At 41.5% G+C, this 24,385-nt stretch overlaps 2 protein-coding genes across 5 annotated transcripts in view; one reads left to right on the top strand and one right to left on the bottom strand.

Moving 5' to 3' along the window:
• The first annotated feature begins 937 nt into the window (after window positions 1-937).
• Window positions 938-12,017, top strand: terf2ip (telomeric repeat binding factor 2, interacting protein). Of its 2 annotated transcripts, XM_086118904.1 has the most exons (10): window positions 938-1,008; window positions 2,447-2,676; window positions 3,956-4,101; window positions 4,232-4,449; window positions 5,264-5,383; window positions 5,863-6,520; window positions 6,644-6,786; window positions 7,184-7,531; window positions 8,086-8,295; window positions 11,886-12,017. In XM_086118904.1, exons 1-10 carry the CDS (start codon window positions 1,006-1,008, stop codon window positions 11,904-11,906), a joined length of 2,097 nt encoding a protein of 698 aa, XP_085975030.1. In that variant the 5' UTR covers window positions 938-1,005; the 3' UTR covers window positions 11,907-12,017. The 2 variants fall into 2 exon arrangements, with proteins under 2 accessions (XP_085975030.1, XP_085975031.1); XM_086118905.1 differs by lacking the exon at window positions 11,886-12,017 and having other exon boundaries at window positions 8,086-8,518.
• iffo2b (intermediate filament family orphan 2b) overlaps window positions 9,065-24,385 on the bottom strand; it is a 29,872-nt gene continuing 14,551 nt past the window's right edge. Inside the window, exons 2-8 of one of the 3 annotated variants that reach the window (XM_086118906.1) lie at window positions 19,009-19,069; window positions 17,872-17,967; window positions 16,067-16,228; window positions 15,108-15,250; window positions 13,740-13,953; window positions 13,564-13,662; window positions 9,065-12,521 (exon numbers count right to left, since the gene is read on the bottom strand). In XM_086118906.1, the coding sequence (XP_085975032.1) occupies window positions 12,288-12,521; window positions 13,564-13,662; window positions 13,740-13,953; window positions 15,108-15,250; window positions 16,067-16,228; window positions 17,872-17,967; window positions 19,009-19,069 (1,009 nt within the window). In that variant the 3' untranslated portion in view covers window positions 9,065-12,287. The remainder of the gene's footprint in view (window positions 12,522-13,563; window positions 13,663-13,739; window positions 13,954-15,107; window positions 15,251-16,066; window positions 16,229-17,871; window positions 17,968-19,008; window positions 19,070-24,385) is intronic. The other 2 variants (XM_086118909.1, XM_086118908.1) reach the window with 2 other exon arrangements.

Below are 24,385 nucleotides of genomic sequence, written 5' to 3'. Positions count from 1 at the left end.
AAGAAATATACCAACCACGCTCACACAAAATTTAAACAACCAATGGGTAGGCAGATATGCTGGGCAAAGTTCCAGAGTTAAGCGGCCAAAGCACTATCATGTCAAAGGCAAAAGGTAAGCAGAGCTGCAGTGCAAACGCAGATTTGCCTAAATAACAGAAGGGATCATAGGGTATTCGTGTTTGGCGATGTCATGAGCTGCATCGCTACTTGTCTTGTTTTCCACACTCGGGGATCTTTTTTTTTCTTTTCTTTTTTTTTTAACGTTTCTTTGAAGGACGTTTTCATGTGTTTGCTGTACAGAAAAGTGGTGTCATATCTCCCTCTGCAGGAGTAGTTATATATCTTTTTTTTAAAATAAATAATAGAAACATTCGATCGATGGAGGTCGTATTGTTTCAGCTGCTCTGATTCGAAATGAGGGCGCGAGAGACAATAGAGGCCAATAATAATACTGTACTGTATTGCTTTGAGGCCAGTGAAAGAGGCAAAGCAATGGGAGTGATGTAGTTCACGCGCTCGCGCACACACACGCACACGCACACGCACACTTCTGTTCCCATCGTCACAGCCACGGCCTTAAAAAGATCACAAAGGCTTTGACATTGAGTTGACTTGAGTATTAAATGTACTTTACAAATAAAAATTCCTTGCTTTGCCTAAATGTCTTTATTAATACAACCCAATTCACATCTGGACATTTAAATAAAACGCCCCCCCCCCCAATAAAATGCATGACATGTACCTGCTTATTCACCTATTTGTCTACTTTGGGGAAATGACATACATTAGGCTAAGAATGCAAGTATGGAACAATAGGCGAGAGTTCACTCATTTAAAATATTTAATGTTGTATCCAAGAAAATACGCTAGGGAGCAGTAGTGATGCTTCAACCACATACCAAGCGCAAAAGCAAAACAGAAGAAGAAACGAAAGCAGTCGGCACACCCGGAAATGTGTTTTGTTATGGTCCTGTAGAGCGGGAAGCACGATCGCATAGACGGCATGGTAAGTTTGTAAAATAAACTAAAGAAATACAGATTCAGCAAGATGTAAGATTCTTTTTGTTCAACTCACTTAACAGTAGATATATACGTTAAACAAGTGAAATTAGTTTCGTAACGTGTCAACGAAATGTAGGTTCTTTGAAGCGAATTTGGCATCGAAAACGTCATCCCAAATTGGTCAAACGACTGTTTGAGCTCGTCTTTTGTAGTCAAGGAGGAAAATCAAAATGAAACATAGGCGAGGCGATAATTAAGATTAAGATCACCTTTATTTGTCCACACTAGGGAAATTTACAGTCTACAGCAGCAAGTGTGGTGCCCTTCTGTACCAACAATAATGATCTTGCCTCTATTTACTCCTAGATGTACTTACTGTACTCATTGTGAGTTGTGGGGCCTCTTTAGCCGCTGTACTGAGTATAGTTGCAGGAATTTTTCAAATAAATACGATGCGTCGTTGCTGACAGACAAAATTCTAACATCTTCAAAGGCACTTTTCAGTAAAGTGGCCTACATTTTATCAATGCATTTGAACGTTTTTGCGAATTTTGCCACCGAAAAATGTTTACTCCACTTGGTAGTTCCACTCATCCGTATCCAATTGCAATTCAATACAGAATGTGATTTTTTTAAGGTCCTCTTCCCATGTATTTTTTTTAAATTAACACACAAGACATTAATCTGTATTACAATAACAATGTCAGATTAGATCTATTTAAGACTGTACTCTATTTGTTTATCGGTCAGGCTTAAGCTAAAATAAAGAAAAATGAACCACGAAGTCATGAATAACAATTTATTCCCTTACTTCAATTACGAAACACTTTGACCTGCACTATTTTGAATGTTAATTCTGACAACTTCGCAAAACTCCAAGTGTGGTGCAAAAATAAATCAGTAAGTCATAAATCAGATTACAACATTAATGCAGACAAATTTGTGATTATCACTTCAACTCTTCATAATGTATGTGTCAATTATACGTAGACATGTAGATTGCATTTTTTCATGTCCACAATATAAATAAATTTGTTTAAAAAAATCTATATATATATATATATGTGTGTGTGTGTATGTATCTCGAAAAGAAGCAGGGTTTTTTTTTTCAAATTGCAGCCTTTGCTCATTCACTCAACTCGATTTACTCACAAATGTATTTACTTAGTGTGAAATTTGGGTCGTGTTCTATTGAACACAAAGTTGTTATACTCGCAGGAATTGAGGAAAGACACACACAAAGATTAACTTCAACTGTGCTGAGTCTTTCTTGTTACCACGACTCATACTCTGACCTTTATAAGCATTTAAATGTCCTGACTGTCACTGCGTCACTGGACAGCAATCATTTTTACAATAGCTAAGTCAAAGTGGTTGGCAATCACTGGTCTACAGCATAATACCACCTGAGCTTCTTCATTTGGCTGTTTGTGTTTCATAAGATGGCATCCAAAGGGCAAGACATCACCCAGTGCAACATCTCGCCGGTTCTCTTCATGACTGTGGAAGGAGAGCCCATGTCCTTCTATTTGCGCCCGGGCCCCATCAAGAAAGAGCTCCAGCCTCTCATCACAGCTGGGGGAGGCACCATGTGCAATGTCCAGAAGCCTGGATCCATTTTGCTTATTGACCCTGAGGAAAAAGGTGCTGTTAATGAGGGCACAGCACATCGGTAAGTATACGTTGATTGTGATGAATCACACCCCTGTTCAAATGGCAGGTTTTTGTGATACAGTATACAGTCCATAAAATAAGAACGAAATAATTTTTTTTCACCTTAATTAAGGTGACTTGTAAACTGAAAACCTCAAATAAAAACTGAAATAATCTTTCTAATATGAATATGGTCATGCAGCGCTGCCAACTCTTCTGGATTGCCCGTATTTTGTTCCGGTAATGTCTGATCGCAACCTCATAACGGTCGCAATTTACAATGTTACGGATATTTAGAAAAAATAAAATAAAATAAGTCATAGGTCACTTTGCACGAAAAGTTTGAAAAAGAGCAGGAATACTTGGTAGATAATTGCAACCAATGCAAACACTGTGGAAGATACGCATATGCTAGCACATGATTACGAGGTTAGCTGAAAGCTAATGAATTGAGGCTCATCCCGATTGCTGCTAGTTTCAATCAATCAATGCACAGACACGATTTTTGGGCTAACAACAACTTGTATCCGTGACTGAATGACAAATTATATATACCGTATACTGTATATCCTTAACATTGCGGTTTGTGCTTTGCACATTCCCTGGTACACTTGGTATTGGCTTGTGAAGAATGGGGAACAAAATTAAAGAACCAAATTTTCTTTCTAACAACTCTAATGAGGAAGAGTGTTTCAGAAAATGAATGGATGTATTGCAGTTAGAGCATAGAGCAGAAGAAAGTCTAATGTGAAGGAAAAATGTTTTTGCTTTTAATTTTATGACTACACTCTCATGGCTGTTGCAATAAATATATAAAATAAAAAATATAGAGTACCGGTAATGATTATGTTATGTAATTAATGTTTTGCAGTTTCTTTTTTTTTTTTTGTATTTTTAATCCTATTACAAAATATACAACAGTAACGGGGGCTTGACAAAAAGTTGAAACTTTGGAAATTCAGACTCAATGTTCTGCAAGTAAATTCCAATAGGTCCAATAGGTTTTTTTTAACCCATGGCAGCATCATTCCGCTTACAATGCATTAAAAAAAAAACAGCCATTTATTTTTGAGGGTTATATTGGAAAATCAGTTTGAAATGATGTTAACGTGTTGTGGGATCATAGTTTGTGGTGGACACTATTTTTACAGGCAATTGTGAACATTGCAGGAGGGATTCATGTACTATTTGCGAATGTTTGCTATTTGTGACAGGTCTTGGTTCACTAACTCCCAAGGATAAAGATGTTTCACAAACCTTTATTCGCTATTACCGGCACTGTGTGTGTTTTATTTTAGGTACGTGTCTATGCAGTATATCCACGACTGCGTGGAAAAAGACGAGCAGCTGAACCTCGACGACTACAGAATGAAAGCCGGAACAGGCCCAAAGCATTCTCCAAAATTTAACGAGGGCAACAGGATGTCTCCCGGCAATTCAGGAGGTACACCCCAAATGCTAACCACGAACTTGTTAAAAAGAAAAAAAGCGGCCTTACATAATACTCATGTCACGAACGCCTGAACGACACAGCATGGCGCATCCCGCGATTAAATCCATTTGCTTCCCATCAGGCAGGCAGGCGTACAACCCCGGCGAAGACGCCGCTATTCTGAAATACGTCCACCTGCGAAAGTCAGAAGTTAAAGGCAACCGTCTCTGGCAGCAGATGGAAAAAAAGCGCGTGACCACTCACAGTTGGCAGTCAATGAAAGCCCGTTACAAAGATCACCTGGTTCACAAACACACCGAAGACGTCGGGGTGGAAGAAGCAGCCGGGGAAGACGCGCAGGTTATTCCAGCACACTGTCCTCTTCACTCTTACCAACAGAGAGCGGCAAACAAAGCACTACACTCAGACTTGGCCCCGGAAGGCATGTCGATAATACATATATATATGTGTGTGTGTGTGTGTGTGTGTGTATATATCAATAAGTATGACCATCTCTGTGCTGCATTGTAGTCAAGGAATGCCTACTACACAGCGTTCACTTTATGTCGCAGCATATTTTTGTTTGTGCTTTACATAGCGCTGGCGTTGGGCTGAATCCTTGCACCTCCAAAAGCCTCACTTTTTAAAACACCCCAAAATCTTATCGCATCATCAAAAAGAGCAAGTCATTTTGGACAGTTTGGAGTGGTCAATAATTTGTAAGAAAAAGAGCACTTACACACACCCACACACATATACGGACTGACCAATAATATAGATTTGTAGGGGGGGGGGAGACATTTACCACATTTTGACAATGTTTCGGCCTGACGCCAGCGACATAGTGTACTTAAAATGTGATTCAATTTATTTTGATTACCTGCACAGCTGCTTTGATATGACTTATGTACTCTATGCTAAATACACATTTGTGTCCACTTTAAATCCAGATGCTGTCAAACTAAAGCAGCTTTGTTTGAAGCACCTAAAGTTGAATGTCTTTGGCTGCACTATGATAAGTGAAAGCCCTGTAAAGTACCAATTAAAAATATGTCAAGTTATAATCATGGCACAGCATATGTCCAGCCTTTGGGCCCATACATTTTTTCAAACTGTGGCAATTTTCTTGATGTAGTTGAAAAGCCCTGCAATATGGTGTCGTATGTGGGTGCAGGACAACGAAGAAGCTGAAGTGACAGACAGGCTCGACTTGGAAGACGAAGCTGCTGTTCCTCAGACGGACTCGAAGCCAAAAGACCCTCCATCGCCTAACTCTGGTGATGGTCAAACACAGGTATGGTCACCACGTTCACAGCCCTAACTGATTGAGCGATACCTCCTTATCTTGAAGAGTTTTTACGTGGCTCGAGAGTGTTTTTCCTTCTTTTTTTTAAGCCCATGATCCTGTGTAATCAGGCATGTCATAGTTTTTTCTATTATTATTTTTCACCATTTTATTTGTTTCTACTGCGCACAGTGGCTGTTTATTAAGAATTACTGTTAAAAAAACAATCACGTTATTAATCGTCTGACAAGTTTACATTAGCCAAGCATGTCAGGGGGCGTGCTACAGTGTATTCCAATCTTGAATGTGCATTAAAACACTTGCACTTGCCATACATACTGGACTCAAGGTGTGAAGTAGACTCAAACACAGTTCAAATGAGCACAACTTTGAAGGGATTCTTTCCGGACAGCTTTTATCTATACTCAAATCTACACACTAGAAGTTTCTAGGAATCGTCATGAACACGGTCCCTTTCGTGTCTACAGATTGACCTGCTCCCTGTCGCTGAAAAAGGATCTTCGGGTGATGCCCAAGCTCAAACGTCCAACCCTCTCCAGCAAGAGGAGAAGATCTTGACTCCGCCACAGGATGAAATTGAACCAGCGATGATTGCTGAATCCGAAATGTGCGACTCCTTGGAGTCTGAGGAGAACACCAAACCAGAAACAGACCAGCCACCCGCAAACACCTCGCCTCAGAGTGAAAAAGCACCCGAAAGCACAGAACCAGCCCAAAAAGAGCCCCATAGCGAGGGCTTGTCAAGTGATGATGACGTGCAGCCTTTGTGTGTGCGTCGCCGCTCAGTGCGTCGCTCAGTGCGCAAACGGTTCGAAGAGTCTGAGGAAGAGGAAGCAACGTACACCAGAAAGCTCCCCTCGTTAACATCCTCATCGTCGTCAAGAACTTCAGTCAGGCAACTGCCGTCCTCCCCTCCTACTCCCATGAGAACCAGGTCAGCCTCGTCTTCCCTTCCAGAAGAGACCGGAGAGCATGAGCCGCCTCCCAAGAGAGCAAAAGGAGAGACCGAAGCTGCCGAAGAGTGCGAAACAGCCGCAGGGAAAGAAGAAGCAGAGATTCGACAAGAGGATGCCGTGCAGTCTGCTGCCACACCACAAGCAGGTCCAGCTCACGTCAACCAGCCGAGTAAGACTCTCTGAAAACCCGATAACCATAACCCTTGTTTGAGTAATACATAGCAACATTTGAAGCAGGACTAAATGCGAGAGTCCCTAGCTTGAATTTATTTTTTCATTTTCTTGTTTTCAGATGTGTCTGAGCCACCGCGAGCAGAGAGGAAGAAGAAGAAGAAGAGCAGGAGGAAGCTGGGAATAATTGAGAGGGCCGCCAAGGAGTTTTTGAGCAGCTCCAGCTCCACTTCAATCTCCAGCGACAGCGACAGTGCCAGTGAGGTAAATAGATAGATGTACTTTCTACAACTTTGGGGAGGTTTAACGGCACATTGATAATACTAACTCACATGTTCAGCACAGTTGAGCCAAAGATTCGTTTTTCTTTGTTTACATTGCACAAATGTCAATTTTTGGGGGGGGGCTGTCCAGTGCCAAAAATATAAATGTATGTACTTGAGTCATCTTCAGAGGATGTCAAACAGCACTTTCATAATGTGACTGCCAAGTTAAGAACAGTTTAGCCCAAGATGCACTTTTATTTGTTTACATGATACAATTGTTTAACAAATGCTGTTTTGTTCAGTAGTCCTTGTTAACGTTCAGACAATATGTTTGGTGCAATAAACAGCCATAAAAAGGACAATGTTTTGCCATCAATGTGACCCGGGCTCATTAGCACTGGGATGATCCACTTGGGCCAAGAAGAATCACCAGTCCTCTCACCATCCCTCAATCTGTTGAGGATATGTTTGAAACGGCGTCCGAAACTCCCCTGGTGGAACCATTGGCCTCCGTGGCCGTTTCTCCAGCCCGGGCCGATCCGCGCCTTCCTGAACACCAACCCGGCGAATGGAAGACCCCGCCAGAGGGCCGTCTGTCTCCGCGACCGAGCAGCGCTCTCGGGGTGGCATCCAAAGCCCGACCTGGTGCCAAGTCCCCGGAAAAAGACGTCATCCCTCCAGAGCGTGTCCAATTTGAGGAGGACAAGCGTTGTATCAGAGAACTGATGAAGCAGACAAACCAGGTGTGCCCTATCAAGTATGATTGTTTCTTTCACACAGTGTTGCCCTTCTTATAACCGTAAAGTCACGGCCACTACGCCATGTTCCAAATTGTTCTGCACATTACGGCTTTCTCAGATTTTTATAAATGTTCTTTGCGTGACAACGTACCATCTGACTCCGCAAGAAATTTCTCTGCATCATGGGCTGCTTTAGGCAAAAATGGAGACAAACTTACGTGTGGTCCCCCATCCTGTCCATATGATTTACTGAGAAACGTTGAAGCGTCCTTAAGCAAAATGCCTATGAGGGATGGAGAATTTGGCAAAAGATCTGATGAAGATGGAGGCAGTTGACACCCAAACAGCAACTTTGGAAGTCAATTTTGATATCCTGTAAATAAATTGAAACAGAGACTTTGCAAAAACTCAAGTTCAATGGATAAAGACTTGTAAAGCTGCTCTCAAATAACAGCTCCTATGTTAAAATGTAACTTGGTCTGTCCAGATGGTTTTAATCGAAATATTTTGATTTCAGTAAACACAACCTCCTAATGATTTGATAATGTACCTGCTAGGATTTGGTGTCCGTGGTTAAAGCCTTGCTGAAGACCAGCGGTGACCTCTCCGCCGCCTCGCGCCTGCTTTCTGATCCCATGTCCTTCTGCGCACCGCTTTGGGACCGGCAAGATGACCGCTTACTGCTGTCGGCCGACTCTGCCGCCCTGCAGCGGCTACAGAGGAAACACGGTGAAGCTGCCGTGGCCAAGCGGATCATGTTCCTCAAGGTAGAGCGGTGAAAATGGGAAATGTTCCTGTTTTTGTTTGGGTTTTTTTTTTGTTGTTGTTGGTTTTTTGCATTCCTGATAGGTAGATAGATTGAGCTTTTAGCTCAATGCTCTAATCTGTCTGACGTTTTACCCAGAATTGTTGACCGTTTTAAAGCGGTTTTAATTACCGGTAAGCTATACCTGTATATTAAATCATTAAATACTCTTCATCAAACCATAACTTCGCACTACTCTTATCTCTTTAACATGGTGGGATAATTTTTAATCATTTAAAGCTGGAGGGGGGGGGGGGTACACCTTTACCACAAATGCCACTAGGTGATCATATGCTTAGCAAACGCATTCCTCTTCCCTCTCCATGTCTTCAAAGGAGTTAGTAATGAAGAAAATAAAGCTTCAAATTTGCTTCATGAACCAATTGTTATATTTTTTCACTTGTCACAAAGGGCAAATGACAAGTCAATGTACTTTCACACTAATGTTGAGCAGAGAGTGTCATCTCGAGGAGTCAAAAAAATACAACTGGTACATGAAGCAAATTGGAAACTAAATTTTCTGTCACTAGGCGGAGTAGGTTTAGATTACTTTTATTGTATTTTAGAACAGCAGTTAGTTCTCTGTGTTGTATGACACTCAGGAATATGAGAATGTTCATTAAAACATCAACTGTACAGTTCAAGATTTTTAGGTACCGTAATTCATTCAATGTTTCCGATGAGGAAGCCATTTTGATGCGGCTTTCAGTATTCACACAATAAGACAAGAGTTCAAGAATTTTACCCCCTCACTGTTTATTCATCTTACATTGACTACATTCATTATTTCTGCCCCACACCCATAAGAATATGTTAATACTCCTTTTAATAAAGAAGGGGGAAAAAAGAAAAAAAATACACATGGATGGAAACAAAGTTGAACACCGAGATGTTCCCTCGGTCAAGAAGGCCAATAATGCAACTTTTACCACCTCCTGCATCATAGAGGTCATTCAAAGGAGATACTACTTAAAAACAAGCTGATGGGCACACACTAACAAACATTTTTAAAAAGTCTAGTATAAAAAAAATTTTTTAGTATGAAATATTCACATCCTTGCACGTCGTTAACGCAAGCACTCATCCCTGCTTTTGAACGTTTAAACTGTGACACATTTACACAGCTTTGATGCGAAACTCCGTGAAACAACAGCCTTATTATGAAAGAGGCTGATTTTCAATTGAACGTAGAAAACAAAATAAAATGCATCCGATTTATAACATGTTCACATACATGAATAAATCAACATATACAATACGTATATGATGTACAGTGTATGTCCTGCACGTGATGCACACTCCCGTTTCCACATAATCCATGGTAGTTATCTCCATAGGTGACTTACATTTTGTCAAATTATGGTAAAAGTAAATGAATACAATAAAAATGTTGCAAATCTATGAGAAGCATCGATGCCATTTTGATTAAAACAGCACAAGTTTCTAAAATAGGCTACCAAAAAATACTCCTTTCTCCCCAACACAAACACGCTGGGGAAAAAAAGTATATTTTTTTCCCATTCTGCTTAGTTGGAAGATATTTCAGTTCATACACGAGAATACAAACAGGCCATGGAAAAAATATATCTGCCCCCATGTGTCGTTTCACCTATAAGCTAAACTAATGGCCTTAGCACTGAAAAATAATAAAAGTGATGTAACGTATAGTGGAATCTCTAAAGAAGAACACCACAAAGGTTGCACAGTCTGGAATTCAATTACCGGTATGTCAAACCAGACTCCGAAAATTGGAGCAGTTTTGCTTTTCGTCCTGTGAGGTATTGTGATAATGTGATCAACTTGTCTTTCTACTTGAATAACAGCTTAAATTTGGCAATGACAACAAGGAGGTCAACCATCGTCAAATAACACGTGATTGTGTTCTACTTTGGAGGGTCCACTGTTTTAGCTAAAAGGCCTCTGAGGTATGCAATGTACTGTACACACAAACTCTTGACATTGCAATGGAATAAAACACAAGAATAAAATAACATGAAGGCAATTTTGGACGGGACCGCTTGAAATATGTCCTTTGGTTTTTGCATTGGAGGTTCAAGGGCTTTGTTTGGCTTTAATCATATTCTGAATTTGTGTCATGGGGCGTGCTTTCCTTTTGAAATCATGTATAAGTGTGCTGCGCACAAGGCTGGACAGGCTTTTTACATCAGGATGCAAACAATGTGCTTCCTATTTGCATGAATAAGGAAAAATGCTTTAACTGCTACTGAAAGACACACACAGACAAACCTGAAGAAAAGCATTATGCGCTGTAGAAAAACACCTGCATTGGTTAGAAGGCTAATTGTATTGGTTTTTAGGAGAAAAAGAAAAGAAGCTCATCTATATGCAAGGCCAGCTCTATTGCATAGAACTTCTGTAGTGCACTGATGCATGAAAAAAATGGGAAAAAAGGCTGTGCTCTTTCCCCTCATTTCAGCAGCAAAACATCCCGGCAATAACAATCGTAACTTACTTCCATGATTAGAACATCCTAAATGTCTCTCACCAGCGACATCTGGTGGATCTTTTTGGCCTCCGATGCAAGTGGACTGTAACGTCTAAAAGTGGATTATATCGGTTGGCGATACGTCCTCAAATTTCCAGAGGTGGGATGAGTTCACACATGCCGTAAATTTTAACATTCGTGTCTCAAGCAGGTCTTAAGTCATTGTGTCATTGAGTCTCTAGTCTGTTTAGTTTTTAAGTCATCAAAACAGTGACTAGAGTCGACTCAAATCTTCCACCGCTATCAAGTTGATATGTTTTTGGATTTTTATTGAATTCCTTTTTTTGTTGTGCTTTAGCCCTGACATGACACTTTAAGGTTTCAAATCACTTCATTACTTTAGGCCTGGCTTTCCTGCTTTCAGTACAAAATGGTGGCGGCTGCTCAGGGACGCCGTGACACTAAACTAGCGCCGTTAGCACTGGAAAAACAGTGACAGCTACAAAGTTGAGTTCCTCTCAAGTTTTACAATTAAATGCAACACAAGATGGTGGCAAATCTCATGATTTCAACTCATAGAGCATTTTCAGGCTTTTCTCCACCAAAAAAAACCATTCTAATTCCAGCAATACCTACAAAAACGCCAATAGGTGACAGCTATCATCCTCCTTGTTCCCTCTCCATTTGTCAGTTCGACTTTTTGCAAGGGTGAGTAGTTTTTATATATATATATATACAGGTATATATTTTTTTAACTATACAATCATCCATTTCATCCAGGCACTTTCTCTCATTAGGGTTGCAGGTGATCTGAAGTTTATCCCAGCTGACTCAGGTGACAGGCCACATACACCCAGGAATGGTCAACAGCCAATCACACAACAAATACACTATATACAAACAAGCATTTATACTGTCATCCACGCTTATGGACACTTTACTTTTTTTTTTTTTCTAATTGGCCCAACATGACTGATGAGTACCTAGGAGAGAACATGGAAACTCCACACAGGAGGACCTGAGCTCGGATTCAAGCCGAAGACTTCTAAACTGTGAGACAGTCACTAACACTTTCCTTTTCCCTCTCTCTCTTACGTCACTGCCAGGCCTCTTCCAAGGGTGAGTAGATTTCCTTTCTTGAACTTAGATTTGCTTTTGTTGCACAGAGCAAAATGATGCCAGTTTTATTATGGCATGACATGCATGGCACAACCTTGTTGGATTTTTCAAGAAGAGCGGCAGAAATTGGTTACGTGTGTTGGCATAAACTAACAAAAGAGTGACCTCTCAGTGGAAGTGACATGAACGGGGCAGACTTCAAAAAAGACCTAGAATCCGTGTGAATATCCAGAGAGGAAAAGAGCACCCTTTTCTCTGACAACTCTGACCAGTGACTAACCCAAATAGTTACAAAAGCACCAAAATTCTGAGCTGACCTCCGTGAGCTTATTTATTTATTTTAAAACTTTTTGGTGGTAATTGTAACACACCACGTTCCCGAGTGGTCATCAACTGACGGGAACTTCGGCATCGACGTCCTTGTCCGAGATCTCGTCCTGGATGTCGTCGGTGTTCCCTGAGTCGCTGCTGGCCGCAGAGCTAAACGACGGTGAGCTCCTGCCACCTTTGATCATGCGCCGGCAAGTCTCCATCTGCACGTCCAGGCCTCGCTTCATGCTGCACATCTCCATGTATTCGTGCAAGTGGCGGTTCATGTCACTCTTGGCTGTGGCCAACTCCATCTTGAGTCCATCGCAGAAAGACACCAAACCAGAAAGTGGATCAAAAACAATTTGATTGTGCATTTTTCTGCATTATAAACTTGAATGTCCTATTTCTGAACAAAGCGATGAAAAGTATTTTTTTAATCTGATTCATCAATTAATCAACAGGTTAATCGGCTATTAAAATATTCGTTAGTTGCAGAACCCTTAAAAAGCCTCACAGAGGATTTGATTTGGAAAAATGCACATGCACGTGCAGCTTAAACTAAATTCCTCAAACTACTCTGGCGAAACTTAGCTCCTCACCACACATACAAAGATGCTATTCTCTACATGGAGATGCATCGCTTCACCCGACTTCTTTGATAGCAACTACTACGGTATTGGCCCGAATATAAGACAGTGTTTTTTGCATTGAAATAAGACTGAAAAAGTGGGAGTCGTCTTATATTCGGGGTATAAACATTATACCCATTCACGACGCTCGATGACGCCAGATATCAATGAAGCGAATGCTGAACTTGACTCCTCAGGCCAAAGTGAACACCTGTCACGAAGAATAAAAATAAAAATAGCGGTACCACAAAGAAGAAAAAAAATAGCGGTAAGAAGGAAAAGAGAAGAAAATAATAGAAGAGATAACAGAAAATGGAGAAACGTTGTGACAATCTGAAGAAAAGTGGGCCGAATATCGGCCAGGTTACCCGGCAGCTGAGGCGAAGTTATGATGTAATTTCAAAAACCAGAAGCCATTCATTTACGAATGTGACTGCACTTTAGATTTGAATGAGGCAAAATAACGTGCTTTTTCTCTCAAATATATTTTTATAATAATTTGTTTCAGATGTACTGTAATTATTTTCTGTATAAAAACTAATTTGGTGTTCAAAAAGTCGTTTTTTAAACTTGAGTCTTTAAAAAGAGGGGGCCGTCTTATATTCGGGCCAATACGGTACTTTGCTATGGGCCGGGGCATTGGCATCTTCGAGCGTTCTAGAACGAGCACGAAAACATGGGAACTGTTTCTGAAATTGTGAATACACAAGGGGTTTCACTGTACCTCGATCTGTCCGATAGTCTTCTGGTATTCCTTCTCTCTGTTCTTGAAAAGGGACTCTGTTTCATTGATGAGGCTTCCGAGACTTTTGTCCTGGGAGTCCTTGGAGAGAACAGCAGGGAGGTTAGGCTGATCAATCACCCACGGTCTGTCTTTCCTCAGAGTGGGGAGGGACTCACTGGTTCTGTGCCCTCGCCACCTCCGTCATTCGGGAGCGCGATGGCACAGGGCGGTACCGCCGTCATTGTCATGATGCCGCATGGCACGTTGTAGTTGGTGAAGTCCTCCCACAGCAGCAGCGTCTCCTCGTTCTCCTCCCATGTCAGACTGTCGCAGTCGTCGTCCAGGTCGAACGTCTCGCGCCTGGCAACAGAGGAGTTATCTGAACAGTGTCTGCATGAGATGAAGTGAGAGACAAAGAGGGGGGAAAAAGGAAGGAGGAGAGAGAAAACTAGTAATGCAAGGTTAAGCAAAGATGACATGCAAAGAAGAAACAGAAGTGTTAGTGATTCGTAAAGGCAGTATTAAAAAAAAAAGACGAGTCAACCAGGAGAGCCCTGGTCTATTTTCAGCATTGATTCGCCCAACAACGAACGATCCAAAAAAAAAAATGTGGTTCACATGACTAGGTGATCAAGTTCAAAATTACACCCGCCAGGAGACACTTTTCACCTTTGCAGCTTTGGCTCAAAAGTCTGTGGACATCCTGAGTCAATCTCTATATTCACTCTAATCTCTAGATTCACTATAATCACTATGATAGTTACATCCACACAATCTAATGACAGCCAATCCTTATCCATTGGTCCCTTTTCTTTGATGCGCATGCCCATTAGGGTTGCGGGTGACCTGAGGCCTATCCCAGCTGACTTTGGATGAGAAAAGCGGCGTGCCAGGCCAATTACAGAGCAAATACTGTTTATCAAAAGACAATTTGGTCTTCAGTGAACCTAATATGCATGATTTTTAGATGTGGGAAGAAGGCCGAATAACCTGAGAAAGCCCATGCAAGGATATACATTATGCAAACTGTACGCATGAAGGCAGAAGCTGAAACGAGAACCACAAAAACCGTGAGAAAGGTCCGCTAACCACAAAGTGCTGCCCTCTAATACAGTCGCGGGGCATTTAAATTTCCACCTCTGGATAATTCAATCTTCAATTAACAACTTCACTGTCTAAAGAGGTAGAATGATAATGTTAGCTTAGGCGTGCATCCAATCAGACCCGGACAGCAGTCAGTTTAATGTGGCATTGAAACAGGAGTTTAGAACTCCTCATTAATTTCCCCCAAATTACTAACTAAAGATATAACAGTTCAGAACTGTATTTTAATGTGGCTATAATCAAGTGATTTAACCTTCGGATCAACAATGACGAAAGAAATAGGTTGACAAGTGAAGGTGCAATACTTGAAGGGGACACTAGAGAGAGTTGAGTGACCATCATCAACAAATCCATTCGCTGTGTATCACAAAACCAACTGTCTTGGTGCAGGGGTGTTCACATGGCTGTGGTGGGTGCGGACATGTGAAAGTCACGCTTACAACTGGTTTAGCATGCGCTTCATCTCGTCTGTGATATTGAGCGTGTCCTCCTCCAGAGGGCTGGGCTCCGCGTCCATGTTGGAAACATCTTCGTCGGAAACCGCTTTACGCTCTTTCCTTTTGCAGCCCACCGAGGCACCCTGCTAAAAACACACCAAAACATGAATAAACAACACGTCATGCATCAAATTTGGGTAACTGAGGGGTTGCTTTACTAAAAAGCTAACAAAGGCTAACCTGAGCAGAAACCATACTGAGGCGGACTGATTCGGATTTTACACGTCAGCCTTTAGCCAGATGCACTTTCCAATAAGAATTGATAAAATATTAACTAGCCGACAGTTGATATGCTAACATATAGCAAGACAGCATCGCGAGTTCAAAAGCACTGAGGCATATAGATAACGAATCAACAGCTGGAACTCATGTATAATTTTTTAAAGATAATTGATCAAAAGCTAACACGCCAACAGAAAGCACCGAGACCACAGGTCACCAATATACAGTATTTGAAATTGAGAGCTATACTGTACTTTTTGGGCACTCACTCATTACTGTGAAGGGTTATCAATTTGATATGGGCTTCTGAAATAAAATTGCTCAAATTACCTTGAATTATGTTATTGATAATTAATGATAGTCATCTTTGTGAAGACTGATAATGTGTAATCTTTCACAATAATGATCACTAATACTCCAATTTAACAGCACAGGAGACAGATACATACCAATTTGCAACGTTTTATGAACTTCTGGAAATATGATGACTTCTACAATCTTCCTGGCAACTAAATTATGATGTCCCTTCACTCGTGAGCTAATCATTAAGAACAGGGCCGCAGGGTATATGTGGCGCTACCTGTTGCCTGCGGATCCCACGTTGGTGACCAAAAATGTTTCCATTTTGATGTTTGATGTCATTCCGTTTTCAATAGAGTTGCTCTTTACGGGATACGCACCCTCTCTGGAAACGAGCTGGCGCTAAACATCTTAGACATGTCTTCCGAGTTGCGCTGCTGCGCCACATCGCACAGCTTGGCCGTGATGTCAATGCGTCTGCAGATGTCCATGTCCACCCGCCGTGCTTTCTCCTGAATCTTGGAGTCCAGGTCAGACATTTGCTACATGGGGAGGGAACACACATAGTGTGAACTCCATTTAATGTTGAATGATTAAACAAGGACTCTTCATTGAGGTAACTATGGTACTTTGTCCACTACATACAGTACATTTGATTGTTTTTAATATACACTGTATTTAAGATTAAATGGGTACATTGACAAATGCAGATTGGGTGAGTGTTTCAGACAAGCGTACACTGAACCCCCGCATATTTTGTGAAGCCCTTTGAGACTCTTTTGTGATTCAGGGCTATACAAATACCGTATATGTGTTTTGACTTGACTGTTCACCAATTTGCGTTTTTTTGTGGAGCCAACTATTTGCCCAAGCCGTTGCCATAGCTTGGCATAGGAAAGTAGTAATTTGTCGATGAAGTATGTTGAATTGCTACATCTCGACAGAGATTTTACCAAGGTTTTGCCTCCATGCCATCTAATGGGAGAAGCGCATGGCGTCAAAGTTTTGACGATCATTTTTTTAGTGGCACATAGCAAACACTAAAAATAACAGAAAATAACAACTACTAAATACTAAATAGATTTTCTATAGCATTTTTTTTACATGCAAACAAACTAGTCACAAATAATATTGCACATTTCCCTTCATCACAGTCAATAAAGATGTTTCATGTGCAAAAGTGGTTTCTTCACGTTCTGCTCAGTGTCAGGGTCTGAATTTGTGAAGTTTTAAAAATCAAAACTCACTACACTTCAGCTGCTGCTCAGTGCAGGCACATATCGACAGTATTTTAGGAGGAAATAAAGCTGAAGGCCACCCCAAAAATATTAAATTATTTGCTTTATTACCTATAGAAGAAGCTGTGAACTAAGCAAATTTTAAAAAAAATAACTGATATATAAACGGTAAATAATTGGCTAATGGAATTTTTGTAAAATACAAATCAAAGAATTTATTTTTCTATGTGCTGCCCTCTGAGGAAAACATTTGGAGACAGCTGATATTGAGAATTTGCCATGAAAACAAGAGATGTGGAAGCCCGATCATTTGGGTTCGATTTTTTTTTTTAAATTGAACTTGACAAACAGCACCAAATGTATTTTGGTTTAGAAGAGGTTTGATTGGTCACACCGGATAGCATAGGAGTATATTTCATGCAAAGTTGATTGAGTTAGTTTTTTTGAGACACAAAACATCTCGAACACAACCACCAATGATTGAGACCACGTCTACAAATCAGTACAGACAAGACCTCTACAACAACATGACCTACTGCTTCCATACCACTTACCCGTCTCTGGATTTGGACATGTAGAATTATGAAAAGCAGAGAAAATATATAAATATATTTATTAATAAAAGCCTCAAACAAGAAAGCAGGATGAACAAGGAAAGCTTTTAGGCCTATTTATCCCTGAGCAAGCACACACTGGGAGCGGCCCACTGCAGTACTTCAATCTTTTATCTCACTGGGAAACAGCTGGCAAGGAACAATACAAGCGCTACACAGGGCAGGAAAAGCGCTTTGGAGAGCTACATCAGTTCTTTTTCAATGGAACATTTCTTGGATTTTTGCCTCTGCATTCTTCTGAAGACGGAATGGTTTCCCAGTTGAGTGCCGTGTGTGTGGGGGGGAACAACAGCAGTACGGGTGTGACAGTTTAATCAGATTGCGGGTGCTTACGTCGCTCATGAGGCTCTTGAAGACCACCAGTTCCGCCTTTAGTCTCTCCACTTTGTCATTCAGGTCATCCTGGATCTTGGAGGACTCTTTGGCACGCTGAGTGGAAACCAGGGAATCAAAATGAGATAAACAAGGCCAAATGAGCCACACTGTTTTGTACAAACTATATCATGATGTGCAGCTCAACACTGTAAGACTCATTGTCATCATTCACTACAGTATTTTGACAATGGACGAAGGTATGGTGCTACCATAAACATTTTGAGTCAAGTGTATTCTACCTGAGGGCCGTACTGTGACACTGCTGTTGCTGATCCGCCATTTGCTACCATTGGAGTCATTGCACTGAATGTGCTTTACCACGTCTGCCGTGCAGCAACACATCATTCTGTGTGCTAAAAGGTTATTGCCCCCGTGGGATGCCACTCAACTTCTTTTTTTGCTGACCACCAATCCAAACATGCACAATCGATGGAAGCAAATGCAAAAAGAGGTCACCACGCTAACTGCCTCTTCAGGACCGGGACCTTTGCATCCAGGTGTGTTTACCTTACTTTTTTTTTTCTGTGAAACCTTATGGAGTGGTGCCACATGTACCGAGAGAGAGCATGTTAAACGAGATAAAAATAGAGGAATATGTTTTGGGTTTTTTACCTATCCCATTTCTCAGTCAGGAAGTAACCTGCTAGCACATTTAGACTTTTTCTGCTGTTGTTCAAGAGATTTATTTTTGTTTTTTGCCATCGAAATGCATAAGCATTTGGCTAATCTAGTGCTATCCGACTATGCCAGGCTGCTGACTAACAAAAAATATGGAGCTCCACATTTTTTTCCATTAATTTTCACTTTTTGTCACTGTGAAATTTGGTGATTCTAGCGTCATTCTTTATGAACCAAGAAGTAGCCTGCAAGCTAAGTTTATGATTGTATTTTAATACAGTCATTCTTGTCAGAGCTCACTGCTGATAGCCCAAATTGCCATTTGCCACAATGTAAGGAACACACTAGTACTTTTTCTTTGTTCATTCGTCAAGTTTTATGGAGTTCTGTTTCATGGATTAGTCCCAGACTTTTAACAGTGAACTTTTTATGTTCGTGCATAGATATGCTTGTGGAATAAAAGCTTTTTTTTCCAACCTGGTGCAGGGATTCCACCGCAGACTCCAGCTGCTCACGTTTGGACAGTTCCTCTTGCCATCTATGAACACAATACAAAGGTGGGTCAAGGGCTGGGTTCCCCGAGGGCGATGAGACAGAGGTAATGTCAAGTTAATACCGCGGTCTCTGATTACACAATAGCTTCGACACACCCCACTGCTTTAATGAAGTCGATTTCAAGCTTTTCACAACAACTGTTCTTGTGTGAAAGCGTGAACGTTTGCACGGGCATATTTGAGCCTTAAACACACCCAATTCCTTTTGTGCAAGCTCAACTACAAGAAATTGAACTAATTAAATAGTGTAATTTGATTTAAAATGATCCCCTTCTTGAGCCGTCCAAATGAAGAGCTAGTTGTCTGGGGCTTTATGGCGGGGACAACCTAGGACACGATGGAGAGAAACACTGTCCCAGCTGGCCTAGAAGGCCTCAGGAGCCCCCGGAAGAGGTTCACCAAGTGGTTAAGAAGAGGAAATCAGAGCTTCCCTGCAAAAGCTGCTGCCTTTGCGACCTGACCTTGGATACATGGAAGAAAATGAATGAATGGATATTTCAAATGATCACATCATGGTTTCCGAGGGAGTCAACAATTAGATGTAGATTCTTCTAGATTAGCATGCGAAAGGTAACTGAAGTGTTGATGTTTAGAAGGAACACTTTACATTTCGTACAATCTTTAGGACTGCCAAATTGTAGACCATCTGCAAATAGTTGCTTTGGGCATTTATCGAATCAACTGCTGTTTGGGAGGCGTGTTAACAGTTTTACACACACCCAAAAAAAAGCTTCTTTTTTTTTTTTTTTGCAGGTTATCTTAAGTGAAACTGGAGTTGGAATCGAAATGTCAAAATTTGTATGTCTCCTCGAAAAATCAACTTGGACCCGCACAACATTGTAGAGTGACCACATGTCAGTCGACCATAACACTAAGAGTCGTTAAAGACGTAGGGTACTTTATTACCCTACTTACCTACTACAAGCCATAAATGCTTTGAGGGCAGCAGGTTGCTTTCAAACTGCAGTCCATTCTTTATGAGACATTGACCGATACTTACACTGTCCCTAATAATAACGCTGCAGACCTCATGGTGGCTGCGTGCTAAAATTGGCAGCACTTGTCTCTTTCCCCCTCCGTTGACACCCCCTATCACTCATCAACTGCAGCACGGTGGCCATACCCTCCGGCATACTTGTGGCTTTTAGGCAGTGGGCTGCATCATATTACAACGCAGTGTGATGTGCGCTCACAGGCTGAGTCACACACAAAGATGTAGAGGTTGAGAATGGACAAAGGCTTCACTGAGCCAGTGGCGTACAGTAGGTCACACGTGACCGTGAGTTATGATGCACAGATATTGAAACCCAGGAAGGGTATTATTGGTCCAGTATGAATTTATAATGAATACAGAGCAGTCATTGTATAAATAACCTGGTTTTATAACCCTTCTAATATTGTCTGACTGACTTGTGCGTGTCTCTTTCTGATTTCCGGTCTATCGGCCGATGTGGGAGGTATGAACTGTATGAACTCTGCGCAGTGGCGCTTTGACAATTTGTATTGTACTGCATCCGTCCTGAGTTCTGATGTCATTTCTAACTTCACGAATGGCACCACAATAAAATATGTATCGATTCAAACAGTATCATCCGGTGAAAATTATCCATTTAAAAACAGCAACGGTAGGTTCTGAAGACCACCATTGAATTCTAGAACAAACCCAAAGCTATTTGGCCATGCAGAGACGACAACGGCATGCTGGGAAGTCACTTTTGGCCACACAAGATGCGTCAGTGGCTTTTCACTTTCTCAACAAAACTTCGCCTTGTTCTCATTTCAATGTGCTCTGTCTAATTAAAGAGAAATCTTCCTTGGCAGAGTGTGAAGCTTTCTTTAAAAAAAAAAAAAAAATGCTGGCAGTGCCGCTTTAGGGAGCCCACACAAACCACCACCCTCCCTCCTTCAGTCTGCCTCAGGACTTTGGCTCAGGTCTGGGGAGTTCAGAACATCACAAGGCAACAAAGCCAACATCTTGATTTTTAATCCTGTCTGCGATCCCCAAGAAGCGCAGTTCAAACGATCGGTGAACAGAGGGAAAGGCAACAGGTGCCAATAAATCTGAAGCTGTTTCATATTTCATCTATCAGTCATGGACCGATCGAGTTTGACTGCTGGAATCCTCCCCAGAGCTCTGAATTTTGGAAGAATCTCGCATGATGAGAGAGTGGGAACCGCTTCTCATTTTAGTTCCTGGAAACGTGTTCTGGATGATTTATACATGACATCAAACTTTCAGAGACCCCAGCATTCTATGTGAACACAACAGTAGCCACGTGAACATTTAATTTCCGGGAACTAATGTACCACGAGGTTCCTAGTAGTGTTGTCAAAGGAGCCTCAATTTTAGAACCAGTTTAATTTATCGAGCTCCTGTTTGTCGGGCGCCGTACATTCCTTTGGGTCGGGTTTATAAGTAAGGGATTACTCTTATAGAACTGTTTTGGTGTCATTTTCTTAGTGTCTGAATCCTGTTCCTGTCAACACGTATTTTGCCATTCAAGTCTCGTGGGCTTGATGAAGAGGAAGTTATGACTGAACCCAGAGCAACCATTACTCATGTTTTGTTCATATACAGTATTTTGCGTCTCTTGCTCAACACCATTGTGGACCATTGTGTGTCTGATCCACGAGAACTATTGCCTGATATCACTTCCATTGTCATTTTTCAGGGTTAAAAGAAGACCCTACTTGGCGGGTGGAACTCAGAGTGGCCTGCATCATCAGAAAAACGTTTTTTGAGTTGTCACCCTTTCAACGGTGCTTTGTGACTATGTGAGGACTTGTCTATGTGGGAGTCTCCTTACAAGGACAAATATCAGCAGGACGCTCGGAGCCCGTCTTCCCGACCACGGCTCATATTCTCTGTAAGTTGCCTCCAGTAAATCAACATCTGTGTGCAACCTCTAAGCCTGGTGGAAAGTCAAATAGAACCAGACATAGCAACATTTGGCAGGCTAATATAAACCACAATCATGAAATAGAGCTACTGGTGCGCTCTGTATTTTATATTTCACAAAAGAAAAGCAGTTGCTGATGGTGTTGTGGTGCACTCGCCTGACTTGAATGCGGGCAGCGTCGGCGCGGTTCCCACTCGGTGTGTGTTCAAGAAACACAATTCACAACAACTGGCTGGCAACCAGTTCAGGGTGTACCCCACCTTCCTACACATCCAAAAATTCCCTAGACTATATCTCTCTCTCTATATATAGATATATATACTGTATATGTTCAGTTAGCCTTTTAAATGTTCAGTAGCTCAATTTCTCTGAGCCACTGTGTATGAGCAGCATCATTAACAAGACGGAAGAACAGTCTGTCATAAGGGTTTTTAAAGATGTGTTTCAAATGGAAAAAGTATATTTTTTTTCCACAGCCTTATCTGGCCAGCAGCAACATTCCAGCAGTACAAAAACTCCCCCATCATGTGTGTGTGTGTGTGTGTGTGTCTGGGAGTAACATTTGCACTGCATAGTTTTCCCCACGGGAGGATACGCACGTCTTGGCAAAGCGCACACATCCAAACCTGATGTTCTTAGGTGTGCTGCTTTTTATTTGGAACTTGCCATGATGATCTCTGACCCTTCAATACGTCACTCATGTTTCGTCACAATGAAAATGAGTGTTTACCTACTTGATATGCCATATGATGCTTTCACTTGATGATATCTGGACTGTGCTATTTGGGGCGGGGGGGGGGGGGGGTCTTTAAATGCCGTTATTTTTGTCCTATGGTCTACATGTGTCAATAAATAAATTAAATCGGCCAGCCGATTTAACTTACCGGTATCTGTCAGTCCTCACCGGTAACCAAGTGATTTTAAGTTTGAAAAATGACTACCGGTATATAGAAACGACTATAAATATTCAAATATTCTATTGGTAAAATCAATAAAACGGCATGTAGCACTGAAACAAATGTCATGAGAAAAGCAAAAATCATGTATTCATTTCAATGTCATGATCCTTGTGATGGCCGGTAACAGAACAGAGGAAGTGTAATCTGATAACAAGCACAGCTCAATACCGCAATTCATCTCAGAAGCATGAAGTCGGCTCTGACAAATCGCACATGCGGCGAAGAGTGTTGCCCTTTGCAGCATTGCTGCTCCTTAATGCGGCTTGTCGGCCTTTCCGTGACACGCATGAAGCGATGCAAGGATTTCCCTGACAAAAGTGGGTCATCGATTAAGTGTCAAGACGCTCCTTGTTCTATTACAGTCTCAGAGAGACGCGCAATAATGGGACGGATAAGGAAGTCCAGGGACCCCTCGTCTGCCTGCCGAGGGGTCTCTCATTGCATTTACTGTGCTGTCCTCCACTCGCCATCTGGTGTCCGTTAAGACCGCTGGCTTGCATCCAATTTGTATGTTGGCTCAGTCAATCACGTGCACAGGAAGTGCACATCTTGTTACTCACCTTTATTTTCCTTCACCGAGGCTAGACGGCACGTAGACGTGATAACATTGAGCAGTGGCGGAAGGGTTCACGACCTGACCGCAGACTGGACAAGGAAAGACAAATCGCGGTACGGACGCAAGTATTTGGGATCCCAACAGTAGAGTGCCAGTACTGGTACACTTTGGGTACCACAGTACCCCAACAGAAGGGTGCCACAAATCTTAACATATTTGGTTTATAATCTTTGACCAATGGAAAGGAAAAAATAAATAAACATGCATGAGCAAACTGTACCATTTTGGACATGATGGTGCAAAGGTGCCCTGGCACTTTTATCTCTCCTCTGGTGTATTTGTTATTTTTCATACTGAGCCCATAAGAACATTTCGTATGAGCCATGCGATAATTGTATTGACAGCAATTATCTGCAATTACATGCCTTGACTGCAATTTGGTTGAATAGGTGTGTCACTAATTTCACCATGCCATTTTCCAGGAATGTTGTTTGATTAAAGACGTGAGCCGCTCGGAGGTGATGTCACACATTTGTGCCACAATCTCTTCCTGGGAAAGGAGTCATCCGATTTTGAAACGGTGAGTTCAAAAACCTTCACTTTTCTTACGTTTAGTGCCACTTAGCAAAAATGGAAGCAAAATCAAATGGTCAGTGGGCATGTTTTCATCAATGCATCGTGGCTGAACACTTCTGAATGCATTGCTATGGTGCATATTATATGACAATACATTATAAAAAACGTTCATTCTTCAAAAACACACTTTTGTGGCACTTTTTAACAAGTTAACCACTGCTACAGTAAATGGACAGATGGTTGAAATACTGTATATATATATATATATATATATATATATATATATATATATATATATATATATATATA

This window comes from Hippocampus guttulatus, chromosome 8, assembly GCF_054856545.1.
Source record: "Hippocampus guttulatus isolate MCC_2025c chromosome 8, RoL_Hgut_1.0, whole genome shotgun sequence".
NCBI lineage: Eukaryota > Metazoa > Chordata > Actinopteri > Syngnathiformes > Syngnathidae > Hippocampus > Hippocampus guttulatus.
Note: the sequence above shows the minus strand (reverse complement) of the source record. Positions and strands in the feature narration are given on the sequence as shown.

Excerpts from the sequence above, each read along its gene's own strand:
- terf2ip (XM_086118904.1), top strand. Across the intron at positions 6,787-7,183 it reads ACAGCGACAGTGCCAGTGAG|CACTGGGATGATCCACTTGG; the intron begins GTAAATAGATAG and ends CGGGCTCATTAG. Across the intron at positions 8,296-11,885 it reads AGCGGATCATGTTCCTCAAG|GCCTCTTCCAAGGGTGAGTA; the intron begins GTAGAGCGGTGA and ends CGTCACTGCCAG.